Source organism: Oncorhynchus tshawytscha, linkage group LG01, assembly GCF_018296145.1.
Source record: "Oncorhynchus tshawytscha isolate Ot180627B linkage group LG01, Otsh_v2.0, whole genome shotgun sequence".
Taxonomy (NCBI): Eukaryota; Metazoa; Chordata; class Actinopteri; order Salmoniformes; family Salmonidae; genus Oncorhynchus; species Oncorhynchus tshawytscha.
The window spans coordinates 41,584,182-41,606,745 of NC_056429.1; the positions used below are offsets into that span (position 1 = coordinate 41,584,182).

Here is a 22,564-nt window from a genome sequence, read left to right on the forward strand (position 1 = left end):
TTTAATTGTAATTTTTTGTCAACGATCTACACAAAATACAGCAAAGCAGACTGAACCAGGTTTTCCTCTTGGATTTTGCCTGTGCTTAGCTCCATTTAGGTTTATTTTATCCTGAAAAACTCCCCAGTCCTTAATGATTACAAGCATACCCATAGTATGATACAGCCATCACCATGCTTGCAAATATGGAGAGTGCTACTCTGTAATGTTTTGGATTTTCCCCAAACATAACACTTTGTATTCAGGACAAAAAGTGAATTGCTTTGCCACATGTTTTGCGGTATTACTTTAGTGCCGCGTTGAAAACAGGATGCATGTTTTGGAATATTTTTATTCTGTACAGGCTTCCTTTTCTCTCTGTCAATTAGGTTAGTGTTGTGGAGTAACTACAATGTTGCTGATCCATCCTCAGTTTTTTTCCTACCACAGCAACTAAACTATGCAACTGTTTCAACCCTCTAGTCTAAGAGCTGGGGGGAATTGTTTTAAGATGCTCATACCAAGGATAATATATCTATTTGACTTAAAATTGTAGGCATTAACACCCCCCCCTCCCCACTTTAAAAAAACAACATTAAATTGATCAGTAATACAGTGTAGACATTGTTAATGTTGTTAATGGCTATTGTAGCTGGAAATGTCAGATTTAAAATAAAATGTTTTTTTTTAATGGAATATCTATGTAGGCATACAGAGGCCATCATCAGCAACCGTAATCAATTCTCACTTCATTGTGCTCCTTGCGAGACAAAGCCCAGAGAGGAGGCTCTCAGTTTGCGGCTGAACAGTTTGTTTGTGTGTTTAACTCTGCCTCTAATCACGCTGGATAATTCAGAATCCATTGAAGAGCTTGAACGGTTCATTGACGAGAGATACTTACGAACCAGCGACATGTTTCTTTGAGTTTCGGAGGATTCAATCATTGTTAAGGACAACCAACGCAATCAATAAAACAAAACAAAACCAGGTTGGCCAATAGGTATCAACGATGGAACCAAACCATCCCCTAGTAAGAGGGCGCGTGTGGCGAGTGGGGAGAGGTTTACTGATATGGATGTGGACTGGTTAAAATCCATCAATGAAAGGATTGCCAAACTTGATATCTTGGATATATTACGAGAGGACATCAATGCATTATGTGCTAGTCTAGAATTCAGCCAACGTCAGATTGATGATCTAAGGAAAGAGAACACGGCGCTGAAAGGTTCTGTAGACTCTATTCATGGAAAGGTGGAGGTGGTGCAAAGGGAGAACAAACAACTTAAAGAAACCTTGCCTGATGTACAATGTCGATCAATGCGGAACAATCTAATATTTTCAGGGATACCGGAGAATGACAACAGCAGAGGCTGTGAGGACACAGTCCGAGACTTTATGTCAACTCAACTGAAACTGCCCACTGATGTTGTGCGTAATGTCACTTTCTCCAGAGTCCATAGAATAGGCAAGGCCCCTGGAAATAGGCCACGGGCTATTATTACATGTTTTGACAAATTTAAGTAAAAGGATATGACGAAGAACATGGGCAGAGAACTCAGAGACACTGATTTTTGGAATGAATGATCACTTCCCCACTGAGATCAAAGGAGAAAAAAACTATATCCCATGAAGGAAAAGCGTTGCCTGAATCAATGAGTCTCCATGGTGATGGATAAACTTTATATCAACGGCAATTGTATCGGGACTCTGGAGTAACTCCCTGGCTATTTTAATTTAATGTTCAAATTTGAGTTTGTGTGTTGTGTATCATGACAACTTCAACTATAACGGATACATGCTCTATGGATCTCCACTTGACAAGGAAAGGGTTGCATATAGCTCAGGTTAATGTATGTAGCCTTCCTAACAAAATACATAAGGTTTTTAACTTGGTCATATTTTGGCTTTGAACAAAACACATTTAGATGCATCTGTAAATGATGGGCAAATTAACATTCATGCATATGGTCTACTGAGAAGAGACAGGAATAGGAATGGTGGGGGTGTAGCACTGTACATTCAGAATCATATACCTTTTTAAGTGAAGGGATGACCTTCATGTATGTCAAGTAGAGGCACTATGGGCCCAAGTACATCTGTCTCACCAGGCACCCATATTGGTAGGATGTGTGTATATGACACCTTAGAGCTAGGAGGTCTATCTGGATAACTTATGTACTGGGTTTCACCAAGCCACAGATAGCAACAGAGATGTATTTATCTTGGGTGATTTTAATATACATGTTGGAAGGATCACAATAATTTGAATGGAACAAAATTAATGAGATATACCAAGAACTGTGGTTTGAAACAAATGGTTAATGATACTACTAGATCATCAATTAAGTTGGGTCATCGCTCAGACACATGCATTGATCTGATTTTCTGTAATATACCATTGCAATGCTTAAAAGCCAGATCAATGCCAGTGGGCTGGACAGACCATAATATTGTGACCATAACCTTGAACACCAAGGTTCCAAAGAAACCCCCCAAGGATTGTGGTCAAGATAAATATTTAATCATGAGCTATTTCTAAAAGATTTGGCTGCTGATTTATCGAGAGGATGATCTAAATCACGCTACACAATGTTTTATTGATTTGCTCACTGAGGTAATGGACCATCATGCCCCTATATGAAAGAGTACAGTTTGCTCGTCCATCTCCATGGATTGATGATGAACTGGGTGAGGCTTTTTCTCAAAGAAATATGGAAAAAGTCTTATCAGTAAAAATTAGAAATTGATGAACAGAATTATAGAACATTACGTAATTATGCAGTTAAATTACAACGCTTTTATTGATTGTAAAAATGATTCTAAAAAGGTATGGAACACAGTTAAGGGCTTACTTGGTACATCTATCTCATCATGCCCATCTGGAGGTTGACGGGAGAATAATAACAAAACCAGTTGATATTGCCAATCATTTTGCAGATTATTTTACAAAGGAAATGTATTTACTGAGCAACAATGTAAACATACATTCTTCCAAACAAGCTATTGTCCAATGGATTGATGATCATATTATGAGCAACGACCTGCTCTTTTAGTCTGCAAACGGTGTCGGTGGAGGAGGTGTTAAACCTTTTGAAGTCATTAACCTGTAGATTTATCATCAGGTATGGTCTTATGGACAATGTTTTGCTTCGCTGTGCTGCTCCCCAGATTGCTGTTCCACTGAGATACATATTTAATTGATCACTGGAAAAGGGGATGTTTGCAAATGTATGGAAGCATGCGAAACTGTGTCCTATTCCCGAAAGACTGCAAAGAACCCATTACTCCTGCCAATAGTCGACCAAGTAGTCTACTCCCTACACTCAGTAAAATATTGGAGTGTATTGTGCGTAGACAAATACGGGAGTACATGGAAAAGAATGATCTGATTACAGCCAATCAGCATGCTTATCGCAAAAAACATTCCACTACCACTGCATTGGTTGACATGACTGACCAGTGGCTCAATGCTATGGATAATGGCAAGTTTGTGGGTGTACTATTTTTAGATTTCAGTGCAGCATTTGATTTAGTGGATCATGAAATAATTTTGACAAAATTAATGCATTATGGTTTTAAGGAGGTAGCATTGAATTGGGTACAGTCATATCTAACTGACAGGAAACAGTCCACCTATATCAATGGTTCATTTTCTTCCCCTCATGTGTTAAACTGTGGAATACCGCAGGGCAGCTGCCTTGGGCCACTTTTTAAAATATATACCAACAACATTCCCTATGCCTTAGCTGAAACTCAAGCTACTATATTTGCAGATACTACAATTTATGCAGCAAGATAATCGGTTCAACAGGTACAGCAAGTTTTACAAGGAGATTTGGAGAATATTAGGGAGTGGGTTTGCCAAAACAAACTTGTTTTAAACACCAAGAAAGCCAAAGTTATGTTGGTCTGTTCCACTAGGAAAAGGCCAAAACAGTTTGGGATACAATTAAGTACAAATTGAAGAAGTGGCAGAAACCAAACTATTGGAAGTGCAGCTAGACAACTGCTTATCATGGTCGTCTAAAATAACTAATCTATGTAAAAAAATATATATATATATATATATTAAAACAGCATGCATAATCAGAAGGATAGCTAAATATTTACCAGGAAAAATTATTCAGCAAATAACACAAGCATTATTGAGAGTCAGGTGAACTACTGTTCTGTGGTCTGGGGAAATGCATCACCAAGTGAAGTTAGGAGGCTGCAGAATGCACAGAACAAAGCAGCAAGGATTGTTTTAAGGTGGCGATATGGTTCTTCTGTTGCAGTCATGCGTAATGTTCTTGGTTGGTCATCAATCGATAAGATAATTGAAAAAAACATGCTTATTTTATTTCATAATATACATCATTTACGGACAAGTTCTATTCACAGCCGTATTCAGTTGCTAAGAGGCAGACATTCTGTAAATACTAGGAATATATTGTCCAGACAGAAAAGAGAAATAGGCAAAAGAACATTTCGACTGAGAGCAATAAAGAAATTGAATACGTTATCCAGACAGAAAAGAGAAATAGGCAAAAGAACATTTCGACTGAGAGCAATAAAGAAATTGAATAAATTCACTGAGCAAACCAGAAACCTTTCAATATATAAATTTAAACATTATTTTAAAACAATTTAAATATAATGCATAGAAATGTTGTGGGACTATAGTAGATGAAGAATCAATATTTTTTACATTGAGTGTTTATTGCGTCATTATGTTAGTATATTATGTATGTTTGTAATAGTGTGTTATATGGAAATTTGATTTGTCCAAATGGGGACTAAAAAGAGATCAAAATCAAACCATCACTCCTGTGTTCCAATAGCATGTTGTTAGCTAATCCAAGTTTATCATTTTAAAAGGCTAATTGATCATTAGAAAACCCTTTTGCAATTGTTAGCACAGCTGAAGACTGTCGTTCTGATTAAAGAAGCAATAAAACTGTCCTTTAGACTAGTTGAGTATCTGGAGCATTAGTATTTGTGGGTTCGATTACAGACTCAAAATGGCCAGAAACAAATACTTTCTTCTGAAACTTGTCAGTCTATTCTTGTTCTGAGAAATGAAGGCTATTCCATGCGATAAATTGCCAAGAAATTGAAGATCTCGTACAACGCTCCCTTCACAGAACAGTGCAAACTGGCTCTAACCAGAATAGAAAGAGGAGTGGGAGGACCCGGTGCACAACTGAGCAAGAGGACAAGTACATTGTTGTGAGGCGTCTGTTTCTCAAATTTGACAAGTCTTCAACTGGCGGCAGCTTTTAAATAGTACCCGCAAACACCAGTCTCAACGTCAACAGTGAAGAGGTGACTCCCGGATGCTGGCCTTCTAGGCAGAGTTCCGGTGTCTGTGTTCTTTTGCCCATCTTAATCTTTTCTTTTTATTGGCCAGTCTGAGATATGGCTTTTTCTTTGATTTGATTTAGAAGGACAATATTGTCATGATTGTGTTATTTATCAGCAGCAAATAATTTGACCACGTGCCTTGCGGATTTGATATCATTCTGTTTTACGTTATGAAAATAAGCTGTTAATGGACTGTTTTATTTACTATAACTCTCTTGCTAATCACATTCATTGTAAGGGACACACAAACACACTACGTGTTGCAGTAGGCCTTTTAGAATATTGCAAAACATATCCATGACTATCCAAGTTGATGAGCAGGAAGCAAACGATGCCAGTCAGCCTGCGCAGCCGGCCCATCGAAACTACACCTAAATCACATGAGGTTGGTGGCACCGTAATTGGGGAGGACGTGGTAATGGCTGGAGCGGAATAGGGGGAATGATATTAAATACAGCAAACACATGGTTTCCATGTATTGATGCCATTCCATTTTTTTGCTCCATTCCAGCCATTATTATGAGCCATCCTCCCATCAGCAGCCTCCACTGACCTAAACTATACCGAAACAAATTTCACACATAAATGGTTGGCCTATAGACGAGATTAAATTGACAATCTGATGAGTGACAATATTATCAGTTGTCAAATTGTACATGAAGAGAGAGGTGCGTCTTGTAATTGACAGATGCAGGGAAAGGAGCATAACTTTTTCAAATCACATGCAGGTAAAACATTTTGATTTCTATATAGTATCAGAAAGAAACTGCAGAATTTGCTCTGACACTTACCTTTGTCATATCACAAAATTCTAGAGGTGCAGCTCCATTTCCAAATGTAACTTTTTCCAAGAATATCCGTGCTGACAATGTGTTCAGCACATGACCACTCGTGCGGCAGCATTGCTCTGACTACGAAGCAAAAACTATTAACTTAATCAAATATGCTATTTTGTCTTCAATGGATGAATGGGTGATAGAAACCAGAACTGATAATGGTGCATGTGACTTCAATGAACTGAATGATGAGGTTGATTGAATTTGATTCTGTTAAGTTCATGTATTAAGTATCCCTATTATTACGGGGCTATCACTCTGTCAAGAGTGCGCCTGCGTGGGATGTTTGGTTGTTGATGGACCTAGCCTTGAGTGGAATGGCTACATTGTAGTGTGTTCATACAGTATAGTAAACTTTGTTAAAATGGAACCTTGTCGTTGTGTCATTTCGAGTTAACAGATTGATCTGAATGTTGAGGGTGAAGACGATGATTGAAATTAGAACAGTCGTGTAATGATGAAGAATTGTGGGCGGTCTACTTTATTTGATTATGAAAGCCTGGAAATGGTGTATATTTAGAACAGGGGTGGGCAAACCTTTTGGCTCGAGGGCCACATTGGGATTAAGAAATTCAATGGAGGGGTGCATTTTTGGTGGGATTTAATTGTTTGTTAAAATCAATTTGCGGGGGACTCCTGAGTTACACAGCGGTCTATGGCACCGCATCACTACAGACACGGGTTCGATCCCAGGCTGTGTCACAGCTGGCTGTGCCCAGTAGACTCATGAGGCGGCGCACAATTGGCCCAGCGTCGTCCGGGTTTGGTAGGCCAAGATTTCCTTGGCCCATCGTGCTTTAGCAACTCCTGTGGCGGGCCGGGCGCATGCATGCTGGCACGGTCGCCAGGTGTACAGTGTTTCCTCCGAACATTGGTGCGGCTGGCTTCCGGGTTAAGCAGGCATTGTCAAGAAGCAGTGCGGCTTGGCTGGGTCGTGTTTCTTAGGACGCATGGCTCTCGACCTTCGCCTCTCCCGAGTCCGTACAGGAGTTGCAGCGATGGCACAAGACTGTAACTACCAATTGGATACCCTTTTTTTCGTCCAATTTCCCCCCCTGATTTAGAACCTAATTTCTTTTCACTTTATCATACATGCTAGTAATGTGGCGTGAATGCAGTGTTGTTGATCCTCTGTATCTTTAAGTATTGTGGTGGCAGCATCATATTATGGGTATTCTTGTCACCAGCAAGGGACTGGGAAGTTTGTCAGGATCAAAATAAATATGAGGAACAAAGCCGAGTTAGTAAAGTTAGAGGAAAACCTGATGTAGTCTTCTGGAAAAATGACACTATCCCAGGGTTAGGTTTTCAGTTGGACAATGACAAATGTTAATACCAAAGCCACACCAGAATGGCTTTCCAAGAGGTGGTGAGTGTTCCAGAAAGGTGCATTCTCAGTCCTGGTTTAATCTGCTTGAAAATCAGTTTTTTTTATTTTTAATATTGCTGCCCAGAAGAAAAAGAAACGCACACCTATTAAGACGGGGTGGGGTGCTGGCTAGCGGAATAGAAACTTGAAAATAAAAGAGCCGCACACTCTAGGAGCTCAGATGCAAAAATGTAATACCAACGTTTCGACAGCCAAGCTGTCTTCATCAGGATATAATCACAAACACTGCGGGATGACTTGTTTATATAGTGTCAAAAGACACAGGTGTCTGTAATCATGGCCAAGAGTGGCCTAATATCATTGGTTAATAATCAAATATTAAAATGTCATACAAAGAACAGCATACAAACAAATGGATAGCATACGATCATAGATTAATTTGACTACACAAGTTTACAAACAATTACAATGGCAAAGTCACAATCACAAGAATGGCTTAAGATCAAAGTCTACGTTGAGACCGAAGGGCGCAAGGGTCTTTAAATTAAAGATCCAGGCAGCCTCTCGTTTTAACAATAAATTATCAAGGTCACCCCCTCTCCTAGGGAGGGCGACATGTTCGATGCCAATATAACGCAGAGACGAAATCGAGTAGCCTGCCTCCAAGAAGTGGGCCGCAATTGGATAAGTAAAGTTTTTACACCTAATGGTGCTACGATGCTCTGAGATACGTACTTTTAATTTGCACTTTGTTTTACCTACATAATTTTTACCACAAGGTTATAAGATAAATAACTGCCTTAGTGGAGCACGTAATAACACCTTTTATTGGGATCGATTTCCCTGTTTGTGGGTGTTTGAAGGACCTACATTTATAAGTGCCATTGCATTGAGAACAGCCATTACATTTGTAATTTCCATCCAGTAGTGGCGCAAATAGACGTTGTTCAGGAATATCTTGGTGGTAAATCAGAGTTTACCAATTGGTCTCTGAGATTTCTGCACCGCGAGAATGTGTCTTTTTGCGAGACTGACCTTGAAAAAGCTCATAATATTGCTGTCCGTCAATGATTCCCAACCAAGTTTACTGAGCTTGAGCAATTTTGAGAAAAACAATTGATTTGTGTTTCTCTAAGAGTTGTGCCAGGTTGGTAGTCTTATTCAAAGTGATTTACAGCTGTGATGGCTGCCAAAGGCACTTCCACAAAGTATTAACTTGGGTGTTGAAGGCAAATGCAATCAATACATCTTCATTTTTTATGAAGATTCATTTTCAATATTTTGTCTTTTACTTTGAAAGTGTGGACTAGGTTGTGTAGATCGGTTAAAAAAAATATATAATTTGAGGCAGAAAAATCAGATAACTGCAAGGGGTGTGTATACTTTCATTATGCATTGTCAGGTGGTTTTATGCTCCTGCACCATGTCAACCACCATCTCAACTCCTTCTACCTGTCATGTGCGTTTTTCTACTGAATGCCACACTCGAAGTTCCCTTGTGGGGGGAAAAAAAGAAAAAAGAAACGTGTCAGTTAATTGTAATTGGGTATCATTCTCCTCTCTCTCCCCCTGCAGATGCAGAGTGCCATTGGGCTGACACAGAGCTGAACAGGAGGAGGAAACTCTTCTGCAGTAAGGTGGAGGGCTACGGCAGCATCTGTAGCTGCAAGGACCCGGCCCCCATTGAGTTCAACCCAGACCCAGTAAGGCCCACGTCCCCAATTTTTTTTTTTTTATTTGACCTTTATTGGCACCCTATTCCCGATTTTAGTGCACTACTTTTTCAAATATTTTTTATAAGGGCCCGTCTGGATGATTGAACTCAAGCTGTCCCCACTCCCCCTCCTTTCTCTAGCTCCCCAACAACAATGTGTTCAATGTTCCTGTGGCGGTCATCGCTGGGAACAGACCTAACTATCTGTACAGGTATGACTGTGATTCTGATGGGAAGGGACGGGGTCTGGAAGTAGGGTTACGACCAGCTCTTTCTTCTCCATGTTAGGATGCTGAGGTCTCTGCTCTCGGCCCAGGGGGTCAACCCACAGATGGTCACAGTCTTCATCGATGGATACTATGAGGTACGGAGTTCCTTCTCTTTATCTTCACCCTCCTCCTTAACCATCTTCTCAACTGTATGGTATTTCATTTATTGCGCTTAAAGCTGTATGTGTGTGCTTGCGTGCATGTGTGTGTTCGTACAGGAGCCCATGGATGTGGTGGAGCTGTTTGGACTGAAGGGGGTTCAACACACTCCCATCAGCATCAAGAATGCCAGAGTATCACAGGTGAGATGTCTGTCAGCCAACTCACTCATCACACTCAGAGCAGCCTACATCACAGACCAGCTGAAACGGAGTCAATCACACAGTCATTAGTCAACTTGAAGTCACTTATTTTGTCAAACACCAACAAATGAGACAAAGGCAATGTTGTGTTTTAATGCACACCAGTGTTTTGGCATCCATCACCCACTCCTTACCACCTCTATACATCTGTCTGCTCTCTCCTTTCAGCACTACAAAGCCAGTCTCACTGCAACCTTCAACCTACACCCAGTGAGTATTTTCACCTTTCTGTCCACCAAATCCAGATAAGTTATTATGGTTGTGGTTGATTTCTGCCATTGTGGTCGATTTGTGATTGATTTGCAGGATGCCGACTTTGCCATAGTCCTGGAGGAAGACCTAGATATCTCCATAGATTTCTTCAGGTAAGATCTCTGTAGTTTTAGATAGAATGGATTTGGATTTCACATGACTGGGAATACAGATATGCATCTGTTGGTCACAGATACCTTTTAAAAAAAAAAAGAAAAAAAAGTAGGGACGAGGATCAGAAAACCATAGAGTTTGATCGGGCTGTTGATTGTGGAATGTTGTCCCACTCCTCTTCGACTGCTGTGCGAAGTTGCTGGATATTGGTGGGAACTGGATCACAGTGTTGTTCATGTCGCTTCAGAGCGTCCCATACTCAATGGGTGACATGTCTGGTGAGTATGCAGGTTGTGGAAGAAATGGAACATTTTCAGCTTGCAGGAATTGTGTACAGATCCTTGCGACATGGGGGCGTACATTATCATGCTGAAACATGAGGCGGTGGCGGTGGATGAGTGGCACGACAATGGGCCTCAGGATTTCATCACGGTATCTCTGTGCATTCAAATTTCCATCTATAAAATGCAATTGTGTTCGTTGTTTGTAGTTTATGCCTGCCCATACCATAAACCCATAGCAACATGAGTCACTCTGTTCAAAACGTTGACATCAGCAAACCCCTCGCCTACACGATGCCATCTGCCCTGTACAGTTGAAACCGGAATTCATCCGTGAAGAACACACTTCTCCAGTGTGCCACTGGCCATCGGAGGTGAGTATTTACCCACTGAAGTCAGTTACAACGCCACGGTCAAGACCCTGGGTAGGACGATGAGCACGCAGATGACCTTTCCTGAGACGGTTTCTGAGTTTGTGCAGCGGTTCTTCAGTTGTGAAAACCCACAGTTTTATCAGCTGTCCGGGTGGCTGGTCTCAGACAATCCCGCAGCTGAAGAAGCCAGATGTGGAGTTCCTGGGCTGGCTTGGTTACACATGGTCTGCGGTTGTGGGGCCAGTTGGACGTACTGCCAAATTCTCTAAAATGACATTGGAGGCAGCTTATGGTATAGAAATTAGCATTCATGATGCAGTCAGCATGCCAATGCACGCTCCCTCAACTTGACATCTGTGGCATTGTTGTGTGACAACTGCACAGGTGCACCTGTGTAATCGTGCTGTTAAATGACTTTCTCGATATGCCACATCTGTCATGTGGATGGATTATCTTGGCAAAGGAGAAATGCTCACTAACAAGGATGGATGTAAGCTCATTTTTGCACAGCATTTGAGAGGGCAGCTTTTTGTGTGTATGGAACATTTCTGGGATCTTTTATAGCAGCTCATGAAACATGGGACCAACACTTTACATGTGTATATACAGTGCATTCGGAAAGTATTCAGACCCCTTCCCTACTCCACATTCTGTTATGTTACAGCATTAGTTTAAAATTGATCAAAAAAATTCCCTCATCAATCTACACACAATACCTGATAATGAAGTGAAAACAGGTTTTATTTTATTTTGGTAAATTTATTTTAAAAAAGATACTTAAGTATTCAGACTTTGCTATTGAGCTCCAGTGGATCCTGTTTCCATTGATTATCCTTGATGTTTCTACAACTTGTGGTAAATTCAATTGATTGGACATGATTTGGAAAGGCACACACCTGTCTATATAAGGTCCTACAGTTGATAGTGCATGTCAGAGCAAAAACCAAGCCATGAAGTTGAAGGAATTGTCTGTTGAGCTCTGAGACGGCAGGATTGTGTCAAGGCACAGATCTGGGGAAGGGTACCAAAACATTTCTGCAGCTTTGAAGGTCCCCAAGAACACAGTGGCCTCCATCATTCTTAAATAGAATAAGTTTGGAACCACCAAGACTCTTCCTAGAACCCTAACCCAGCCAAACTGAGCAATCAGGGGAGAAGGGCCATGGTCAGGGAGTTGACCAAGAACCAGATGGACACTCTGACAGAGCTCCAGAGTTCCTCTGTGGAGATGGGAGAACCTTCCAGTAGGACAACCATCTCTGCAGCACTCCACTTATCAGGCCTTTATGGTAGAGTGGCCAGACGGAAGCCACTCCTCTGTAAAAGGCACATGACCGCCCACTTAGACTTTGCCAAAAGGCTCCTAAAGGACTCTGACCACGAGAAACAAGATTCTCTGGTCGGATGAAACCAAGATTGAACTCTTTGGCCTGAATGCCAAGTGTCACGTCTGCAGGAAACCTGTCACCACCATGGTGGTGGCAGCATCATACTGTGGGTTTGTTTTTCAGCGGCAGGAACTGGGAGACGAGACAGGACCAAGGGAAAGATGAACGGGGCAAAGTACAAAGCGATCATTGACTAAAACCTGTTCCAGAGGGCTCAGTACCTCCGACTGAGGTGAAGGTTCACCTTCCAACAGGACAACGACCCTAAGCACACAGTCAAAACAACACAGGAGTGGCTTCAGGTCAAGTCTCAATGTCCTTGAGTGGTCCAGCCAGAACCCGGACTTGAACCTGAACGAACATCTCTGGAGAGACCCGAAAATAGCTGTGCAACCTGACAGAGATTGAGAGGATCTGCAGAGAAGAATGGGAGAAACTCCCCAAATACAGGTGTGCCAAGCTTTTAGCGTCATACCAAGAAGCCTCAAGCAGTAATCGCTGCCAAAGGAGTTTCATCAAGTACTGAGTAAAGGTTCTGAATACTTATGTAAATGTGATATTTCAGTTCAAAATTGTATCAATATTTTAACATTTCAACAAACCTGTTTTTGCTTTGTCGTAATGGGGTATTGTGTAGAATGAGGGGGAAAACTACATCCATTTTTTAATGAGGCTGTAATGCAACAAAATGTGATACGTTACAGCCTTAATAACCGTTACAGCCTTAATAACCCATAATGACAAAGCAAAAACAGGTTCAAAAATGTTTGCAAATGTATAAAGAATACAAGTAAGTGATATGCCATTTACATAAGTATTCAGACCTGCTTTCGACACCTTTTAGAGTCATTTCCCACAACGAATTGAGGCTGTTCTGAGGGGTGAGGTGCAACTCAATATTAGGAAGGTGTTCTTAATGTGTAGTACACTCAGGTGAGAGAGAGCGAGACTTCAATCTCAGCGCAAAGATCATTGGAAGGTTGTCAGTGAGTTTAATGTAGCTGAGTATGTGCTTTAGAATGAATATGACCATTATTGACCAAAAGGGGGCAGTAGATCCACATGCTTCCTGCTTTACTAAATCTCTCTTCTTTGTGTGCCCCAAGCCTTAAATGTATTAACTGTTGAACATGTGCCACTTCTCCAGCTCTGTCCTCCGTTAACTAATGAGAAATGGCTTACAAACATTTGGGGTATGGGGCCAACTGACTTCAATGCTTGTTTAACCTCGCAAACATTCTCTTCGGAAGAACTGGTAGAGATGGTTCAACTGTCACATACTGGAATGGAATGTATTTGTGGTAGGGAATCATAGACTTGGATCAACTTTATTCATCCCCAGCATGAAGACATCTATGCGACTCTTGTCCCTCAACCAATGTGACAGATCATTGCAGGCGGAATCGACGCGACATCTGAAATAAGACAATGGTTGGTGACATGTTATGGTTGTTGTTCCTGTCCAGTTTCCTGAGCCAGACCGTCCATCTGCTCAACGAGGACGACAGCTTATACTGCATCTCGGCCTGGAACGACCAGGTCAGTGTCCTCCTCTCGATACTTTCCACACTTTAAACGTTTTCCTTTCGTTGCTGTAGCTCAGTTGGCACAGCATGGCTAGTGGGTTAGGGGGCCCCCCACCTCAACATTTGTGGCTCGTCTTGATGACGGACAGAGAAATGTACGTTTTTAAAGTAAATTTGCTGCACTTCTACACATTTTCACCATACAGAGAATTTTTTTTTAAAATGCCCACGAGTAGAATTTCACTTTTTTTCAGCTGAAAGACGATGCCAATAGCTTACCAATGATGTTGCACAACAATTTAAGTCATTGTTTTAGTATGATATACTGTATTTGGAGTTGAAATGGGAAATCCCGAAGTGATATTTACCGTGCCAATGCCGTGTGTTTCCCCTATATGATGTGCTAATACTTTTCAGTCTCTTTCTTTTCAGAGCTGGGTTTTATTTGAATGTTACCACCCACCAGCATGGCATTGTTTATTAATCAGAAACACCTGCAAAGTTCTTTCTCGAGTCGCGACTGAGCTGAGCAATATAATAGATAACGTTTGGCTTGAGCCAAACCGCTTTTCCCAAAGCCTGCACTTGGCTGCCTGAGATGGAGAGCAAATTAAACTGATGTTTTTGCATCTCCATTTTTTTTACCAGGAAATTATCAGAATCCATTGGTTCATTTGTCAAGTTTCACTTAATTTTGAGCTAGTCTGTATAAAAATATTAACTCAGCAAAAAAAGAAACGTCCCTTTTTCAGGACCCTGTCTTTTTAAAGATAATTCATAAAAATCCAAATAACTTCACAGATCTTTATTGTAAAGGGTTTAAACTCTGTTTACCATGCTTGTTCAATGAACCATAAGCAATTAATGAACATGCACCTGTGGAACGGTCATTAAGACACTAGCAGCTTAGACGGTAGGCAATTAAGGTCACAGTTATGAAAACTTAGGACACTAAAAAGGCCTTTCTACGGACTCTGAAAAACACCAAGTGTCCCTGCTCATCTGCGTGAATGTGCCTTAGGCATGCTGCAAGGAGGCATGAGGACTGCAGATGTGGCCAGGGCAATAAATTGCAATGTCCGTACTGTGAGACGCCTAAGACAGAGCTATAGGGAGACAGGATGGATAGCTGATCATCCTCGCAGTGGCAGACCACGTGTAACAACACCTGCACAGGATCGGTACATCTGAACATCACACCTGCGGGACAGGTACAGGATGGCAACAACAACTGCCCGAGTTACACCAGGGAACGCATAATCCCTCCATCAGTGCTCAGACTGTCCACAATAGTCTGAGAGAGGCTGGACTGAGGGCTTGTAGGTCTGTTGTAAGGCAGGTCCTCACCAGACATCACCGGCAACAACGTCGCCTATGGGCACAAACACACCGCCGCTGGACCAGACAGGACTGGCAAAAAGTGCTCTTCACTGGCGAGTCGCGGTTTTGTCTCACCAGGGGTGATGGTTGGATTCATGTTTATCGTCGAGGGAATGAGCATTACACCGAGGCCTGTACTCTGGAGCGGTGTGTCACAGCATAATTGGACTGAGCTTGTTGTCATTGCAGGCAATCTCAACGCTGTGCGTTTACAGGGAAGACATCCTCCTCCCTCATGTGATACCCTTCCTGCAGGCTCATCCTGACATGACTCTCCAGCATGACAATGCCACCAGCCATACTGCTCGTTCTGTGCGTGATTTCCTGCAAGACAGGAATGTCAGTGTTCTAGCATGGCCAGCGAATATCCCGGATCTCAGTCCCATTGAGCACATCTGGGACCTGTTGGATCGGAGGGCGAAGTTCCCAGAAATGTCTGGGAACTTGCAGGTGCCTTGGTGGAAGAGTGTGGTAACATCTCACATCAAGAACAGGCAAATGTGGTGCAGTCCATGAGGAGGAGATGCACTGCAGTACTTAATGCAGCTGGCGGCTACACTAGATACTGACTGTTAATTTAAATTTTTACCCCCCCCAACCCACCCCTTTGTTCAGGGACACATTATTCATTATTTCTGTCACATGTCTGTGGGACTTGTTCAGTTAGTCTGTTGTTGAATCTTGTTATGTTCATACAAATATTTACTCGGTTAATTTTGCTGAAAATAAGCGCAGTTGACAGTGAGAGAACGTTTCTATTTTTGCTGAGTTTATATACACTAAGTATAGCATCTTTTAAATTTTTATTTATTTAAGAACACCATTTCTTTCCTTGTCATAGACTGACCAGGTGCGCAACTCAATATTAGGAAGGTGTTCTTAATGTTTTGTACACTTAGTGTATATGACCATTTTATAAATGGTAAACTTGCATGTATTGTATTTTGGAACTCCGCTCCCCCCACCACCCCAAGATGAATGGTTTTGACCACGCTTCACTGCTTTAGATTGGTGCAGCTAGAAATCACAAGTGTTTATCCCGTATTATAAACTGGGTGGTTTTACATATAATTTGCGGCGTGCATCATGAGAAAAGCCATTGTAGCCTATGATTTGACTTCCCCTAGCTGTGAGAACCATGACATGAGCACAGGCTGACTTATCACTGCTATAGCGCAGCTGAATAGCCTGCCAGCAGCCTACCGAAGGTGGCACCGTGTCCATTACAATGTAGAACAACGCGACACTAGTCCAAATCGTTCAATAATTAGACTATCCATGTTACTTTTTCTATTTCTATGGTGGATTCAGAGCTGCAATTTATGAAATATGCCAGGACTTTGGCTATAACAATATATGGCAAAGTCAAAGATACTGGTTTCCCCTATCCATCTGGTGAACATTTCCCTAATTGCTTATGACAAATCCAGCTCCAGAACCAACTGTAGCCAGCTGGCTAATCTTATGAATAAGGTGAAGCAACAACAGATAACATTAGCTGAATAAGGTTAGCATGCTAGCTAAATACACTGACAGCTGTCAGGCCCCTACTTGTGATTTCTCCACACCGCGTGGAAATCAACAGAACATTCCCACCCCCAATTCGTGAATATGTATTAGCAGGCTGCGTCATTCTTCGGGAGGTGTAGAAATAGGGGTGGAATTGCCCACTGGTAAGGGCCTTTTTAAAGTTACAATTCTACATATTTTGCCATGACTTGTGCCACGTTAATATGATATCTGAATGAGAATGACTAACAAAATCAATGGGGGGCCCACGGAGGACAGGGCCCCATTCTGCTGGCGGCGAGCCGAACCAACGAGTGTGCTGACATACTCCCTTAATAGACCTTCGCTTGAAAAAAGAGAAAAAAATATACATTTCCTCAAATTAGTCAGACTCAATCTAAAATAACTCAAGAAATATGTCATTAATTTTTATGTTTTTGCAGAGGATCTTCGTTGCGTATTTTTACATCTGACTAAGCTGTTTAGTGCAGTATTTCTCAATTAAAACATTTGCATGAAAATGAGTCAATGAATGACAACAAAGAATTTATTGAAGAATTACTACTCTTGGCCAATCACTGACGAAGGGGCGTAGACTTCGGCTCCGCACTTCGGCTTTCCTCTAGAAAAAATGTCTTGTGCCCGAACAGCCTTAACCCACACCAAAGTCCAAAAGGAACCAAAAACGTCACGAGATGTCATAATATATGCACAAACTCTTCCGAACTGTTTTGGCTGGGAAGCATGCAGACACCGCTTATTTCGCTTATGCCTTGAGCTGGCCCTGCACGCATGACACTAAGTTGCTTTGGATAAAAGCGTCTGGGAATTGGCATATATTACTGTAATGTGTGGAAATTGTGTTTTATGTAGTTTTTAATATCTGCTATGCAGGGTTATGAGCACACCGCAGAGGACCCAGCTCTCCTCTACAGAGTGGAGAGTATGCCAGGCCTGGGCTGGGTGCTGAAGAAGAGTCTCTACAAAGACGAACTGGAGCCCAAGTGGCCCACGCCTGAGAAGGTACTAGCACACGTGTGTGCGTGCAGTGTTTCCGAAACTGATAGTTAATATTTTCTCTGTGTGATAATGACAACGCGTGTGTGTGTGTGTGTGTAGCTGTGGGACTGGGACATGTGGATGCGTATGCCAGAACAGAGGAAAGGCAGAGAGTGTATCATCCCTGACGTGTCCCGCTCCTACCACTTTGGCATCATCGGACTCAACATGAACGGCTACTTCCACGTAAGGCCCTCTTCTTCACTACTAGAATACTATAGTATAGCCTTTCGTGCCATCTGCTCAGGCTGGTATCCATTTTAAAGTGAACTTGATGATGAATCAGGATACTGACATTTTCTCAGTGGGTTTTCATAAGCTGGTTATGGGTTTGACCTGTCTTGATTTTGAGTGTTTCTTCCTAATTTATCCTCTCTAGGAAGTGTATTTCAAGAAGCACAGGCTCAACACGGTACCTAATGTCCAGCTGAAGAATGTTGACGGCTTGAAGAAAGATGCCTACGAGCTGGAGATTCAGAACTTACTTAAGTGAGTGAGCATGTATCAGATATAGTCCACAAATTAAGCTGTGTGCGCATGTGTGGGTTTTAAAAATATATATTTCCACCGAGATTTGCTTTCAAATGGATAGTCGTTGCCTCAATAACTAAGTCTATGGGAACAGCTAGCATGTCTGCGCTGACGCTAGTAGCAAAGTACACAGCAAAGTACCCTTGTCACTACTGCTGAAAAAAATCTTGGGGAAAACTTTTCGGTGACTAACGTGTGTTATTCTGTGTTGTGCTCAGGGAGGCTGATGTACTGGACCACAGTAAGAACCCATGTGAGGACTTGTTCATCCCTGATACAGAGGGGAAGACCTATGTCATGTACATCAAGATGGAGCTGGAGACTGACACATCCACCTGGACTGAGCTTGCCAAGGTAGAGGGGGAGGGGAATTAAGGGGGGATGGGAGATATAGAGACAAGCTCTTCAATATACAGTGCCTTCGGAAAGTATTCAGATGAGATGTTTCTACTTGATTGGAGTCCACCTGTGGTCAATTCAATTGATTAGATATGATTTGGAAAGGCACACACCTGTGTATATATAAGGTCCTACAGTTTGCAATCCAAGCCTCTTCCTTGGGCTGGCCACCTTGCCAAACTGAGCAATCAGGGGAGAAGGGCCTTGGTCAGGGAGGTGACCAAGAACCAGATGGACACTCTGACAGAGCTCCAGAGTTCCTCTGTGGAGATGGGTGAAACTTCCAGAAGGACAACCATCTCTGTAGCACTTCACCAATCAGGCCTTTATGGTAGAGTGGCCAGACTGAAGCCACTCCTCAGTAAAAGGTACATGACCGCTCACTTGGAGTTTGCCAAAAGGCTCCTAAAAGACTTTTAGACCATGAGAACCAAGTTTCTCTGGTCTGATGAAACCAAGATTGAACTATTTGGCCTGAATGCGAAGCCTCACGTCTGGAGGAAACCTAGCAACATTTCTACAGTGAAGCATGGTGGTGGCAGCATCATTCTGTGGGGATGTTTCATCGTTCGGCAGGGACTGGGAGACTAGTCAGGATCGAGGGAAGATGAACGGCGCAAAATAGAGAGATATCCTTGATGAAAACCTGCTCCAGATTGCAACAGGACAACGACCTTAAGCACATGGCCAAAACAATGCAGTAGTGTCTTTGAGAGCACGGATTTCAACCTGATCGAACATCTCTGGAGAGACCTGAAAATAGCTGACAGCTTGAGGATCTGCAGAGAAGAATGTGAGAAACTCCTCAAATACAGTTGTGCCAAGCTTGTAGCGTACTACCCAGGAACACTTGAGGCTCTAATCTGTGCCAAAGGTGCTTCAACAAAGTACTGAGTAAAGGGTCTGAAAATGTATGTGATATTTCAGTTTGTCTTCAAACCTGTTTTTGCTTTGTCATTATGGGGTATTGTGTGTATATATTGATGACGAAAATAAAAATGTAATCCATTTCAGAATGAGGCTGTAACGTAACAACAACAAAAAAAGTCAAGGTTATTCACCTTAAACTGAATCTGTATCTTGCTGATTTGTTGTCACATGAGAACTTTTTTTTTTTTTGCCTTGTCTTTCTCTAAAGAGTGTTTTGTGGACTAACGTGTGTGCTGTCCTCCTCAGTGTCTCCATGTGTGGGATCTGGATGTGAGAGGGTACCACAACGGCATGTGGAGGCTCTTCAGGAAGAGGAACCATGTCCTGGTTGTGGCCGTTCCTATCTCGCCATATTCGTAAGTTATTATAGTGCGTCACTGTGGTTATGGTTAAGGCCCCTCGGCACATTTTATTGAACATTTTATTTAACTCGACAAGTCAGTTAAGAACAAATTGCAGTACTTCATAATAGAATGACAATGTATACTCAACTAAACTTTTTTTTTTTTAACCAGAACAGAATCCCAATCCAACTTATTTCCACCGTAAATATCTATATTTTTTCCTCTGTCTTAACTTTGGTCAGTGTGAAGAAGCCAGTGAACGTTACACCCATCCACCTAGAGCCTCCGCCCAAAGAAGAGGGAGCCCCCATGGAGCAGCGTTAGCCCAACACCACCACACACCCTTTCACAATGCGCTCGACTGGTATTATGGTCATTCTTGCAGAGGCTTGGGGCGTCAGAGAGCCATTTTCTTTACACTACAACACTCAGAGGGAGGTATGTGGTGTAGAAGTGATCCACACTGCCTGAGGTAGCTTGAGAATCTTGATTCCTGAGGTCAGATTTGGCGCCAGATCCGTTTCTTTACACTAAAAATAGTCTCTTTTGAAACCGGTTTCAAAATAGTGTAAAAGGTGGAGTAGCCCAACACCACCACACACACACTCTCTCTAGCCTGGCCTTAACGCCTGCACCCTTACCCTACTACCAACACCACCCTCCTGGCCTTACCACAGACAGCAAGTCTTCTTGGAAGTGGTGTTTTTATGGTGGTGGTCAGACACTGACTGGACTGCACCACTGATCATCATTGGTCTTTCACTGTGTGGAGGTTCACTAGAAGAAGGTTTTTGACGAAGTGGGAGATTGACCGTATTAGGCTGTGCCACAGGATTCCGTCCAAATAGTTACGTATATATAGCTATGCCCCTTACTGACACTCCACCTGTGAATTCTCGGAGAAGAGGAGAGGGGACAGAGGCTGGACCAGGAACGGAGTACAAAAGGGATCTGTTAACATTTACTGCATCTTTGATGCGTCTCCTTTACGACGGTTGGATGATGTGTGGAAGAAACAAACTGGATGAAAAGGAGAGGGAGGATAATTGACACTCATATCTCACCCCCAGCTTTGTGGGGACACACCCGCATAAATAAGTGGCTTCCGATGAAACTTGCCCAACCAGAAAATATTGTATTTTTATTTTATTTCTAAGTGCTTTGTCAATCCTGTATACATTAACTTATGTTTATTTATTTCACTTGCCAGTACATCAACCAACAAGTGGTTGAAATGTTTTATTTTTAATCTGATTTTTATTAATATCAAATTTTTACTTTTTTATTATTTTTTTAATTTTTAGGCCTAACGTTTACAGATCTGATATACTAATGTACAGTTGAAGTCAGAAGTTTACATACACCTTAGCCAAATACATTTAAACTCAGTTTTTCACAATTCCTGACATTTAATCAGAGTAAAAATTCCCTGTCGTTTCAGGTAGCCTTCCACAAGCTTCCCACAATAAGTTGGGTGAATTTTGGCCCATTCCTCCTGACAGAGCTGGTGTAACTGAGTCAGGTTTGTTGGCCTCCTTGCTCACACATGCTTTTTCAGTTCTGCCCACAAAATTCTATGGGATAGAGGTCAGGGCTTTATGATGGCCACTCCAATACCTTGACTTTGATGTTCTTAAGCCATTTCGCCATAACTTTGGAAGTATGCTTGGGGTCATTGTCCATTTGGAAGACCCATTTGTGACCAAGCTTTAACTTCCTGACTGATGTGTTGAGATGTTGCTTCAATATATCCACAATTTTCCTACCTCATGATGCCATCTATTTTGTGAAGTGCACCAGTCCCTCCTGCAGCAAAGCACCCCCACAACATGATGCTACCACCCACGTGATTCACGGTTGGGATGGTGTTCTTCGGCTTGCAAGCCTCCCTCTTTGTCCTCCAAACATAACGATGGTCATTATGGCCAAGCAGTTCTATTTTTTTTTCATCAGACCAGAGGACATTTCTCCAAAAAGTACGATCTTTGTCCCCATGTACCGTTGCAAACTGCAGTCTGGCTTTTTTATGGCGGTTTTGGAGCACTGGCTTCTTCCTTGCTGAGCAGCCTTTCAAGTTATGTCGATATAGGACTTGTTTTTCTGTGGATATAGATACTTTTGTACCTGTTTCCTCCAGCATCTTCACAAGGCCCTTTGCTGTTGTTCTGGGATTGATTTGCACTTTTCGCACCAAAGTACGTTCATCTCTAGGAGACAACGCGTCTCCTTCCTAAGCGGTATGACAGCGTTGTGGCCCCATGGTGTTTATACTTGCGTACTATTGTTTGTACAGATGAACGTGGTACCTTCAGGCGTTTGGAAATTGCTCTCAAGGATGAACCAGACTTGTGGAGGTCTACATTTTTTTGGGGGGTCTTTGCTGATATCTTTTGATTTTCCCATGTTGTCAAGCAAAGAGGCACTGAGTTTGAAGGTATGCCTTGAAATACATCCACAGGTACACCTCCAATTGACTCAAATTATGTCAATTAGCCTATCAGATGCTTCTAAAGCCATGACATAATTTTCTGGAATTTCCAACCTGTTTAAAGGCACAGTCAACTTAGTGTTTGTAAACTTCTGATCCACTGGAATTGTGACACAATCTGAACGGTGGAAATAATCTGTCTGTAAACAATTG

At 42.1% G+C, this 22,564-nt stretch overlaps 1 protein-coding gene across 1 annotated transcript in view; it reads left to right on the plus strand.

The window, feature by feature from the left end:
• LOC112250861 (protein O-linked-mannose beta-1,2-N-acetylglucosaminyltransferase 1) overlaps positions 1-21,354 on the plus strand; it is a 29,631-nt gene extending 8,277 nt beyond the window's left edge. Inside the window, exons 9-21 of the mRNA XM_024421355.2 lie at positions 9,067-9,194; positions 9,347-9,417; positions 9,494-9,569; positions 9,693-9,776; positions 10,005-10,046; positions 10,143-10,201; positions 13,712-13,784; positions 17,555-17,683; positions 17,780-17,905; positions 18,099-18,208; positions 18,469-18,604; positions 19,826-19,935; positions 20,166-21,354. Of these exons, the coding sequence (XP_024277123.1) occupies positions 9,067-9,194; positions 9,347-9,417; positions 9,494-9,569; positions 9,693-9,776; positions 10,005-10,046; positions 10,143-10,201; positions 13,712-13,784; positions 17,555-17,683; positions 17,780-17,905; positions 18,099-18,208; positions 18,469-18,604; positions 19,826-19,935; positions 20,166-20,247 (1,226 nt within the window). The 3' untranslated portion in view covers positions 20,248-21,354. The remainder of the gene's footprint in view (positions 1-9,066; positions 9,195-9,346; positions 9,418-9,493; positions 9,570-9,692; positions 9,777-10,004; positions 10,047-10,142; positions 10,202-13,711; positions 13,785-17,554; positions 17,684-17,779; positions 17,906-18,098; positions 18,209-18,468; positions 18,605-19,825; positions 19,936-20,165) is intronic.
• The last annotated feature ends 1,210 nt before the right edge of the window (positions 21,355-22,564 follow it).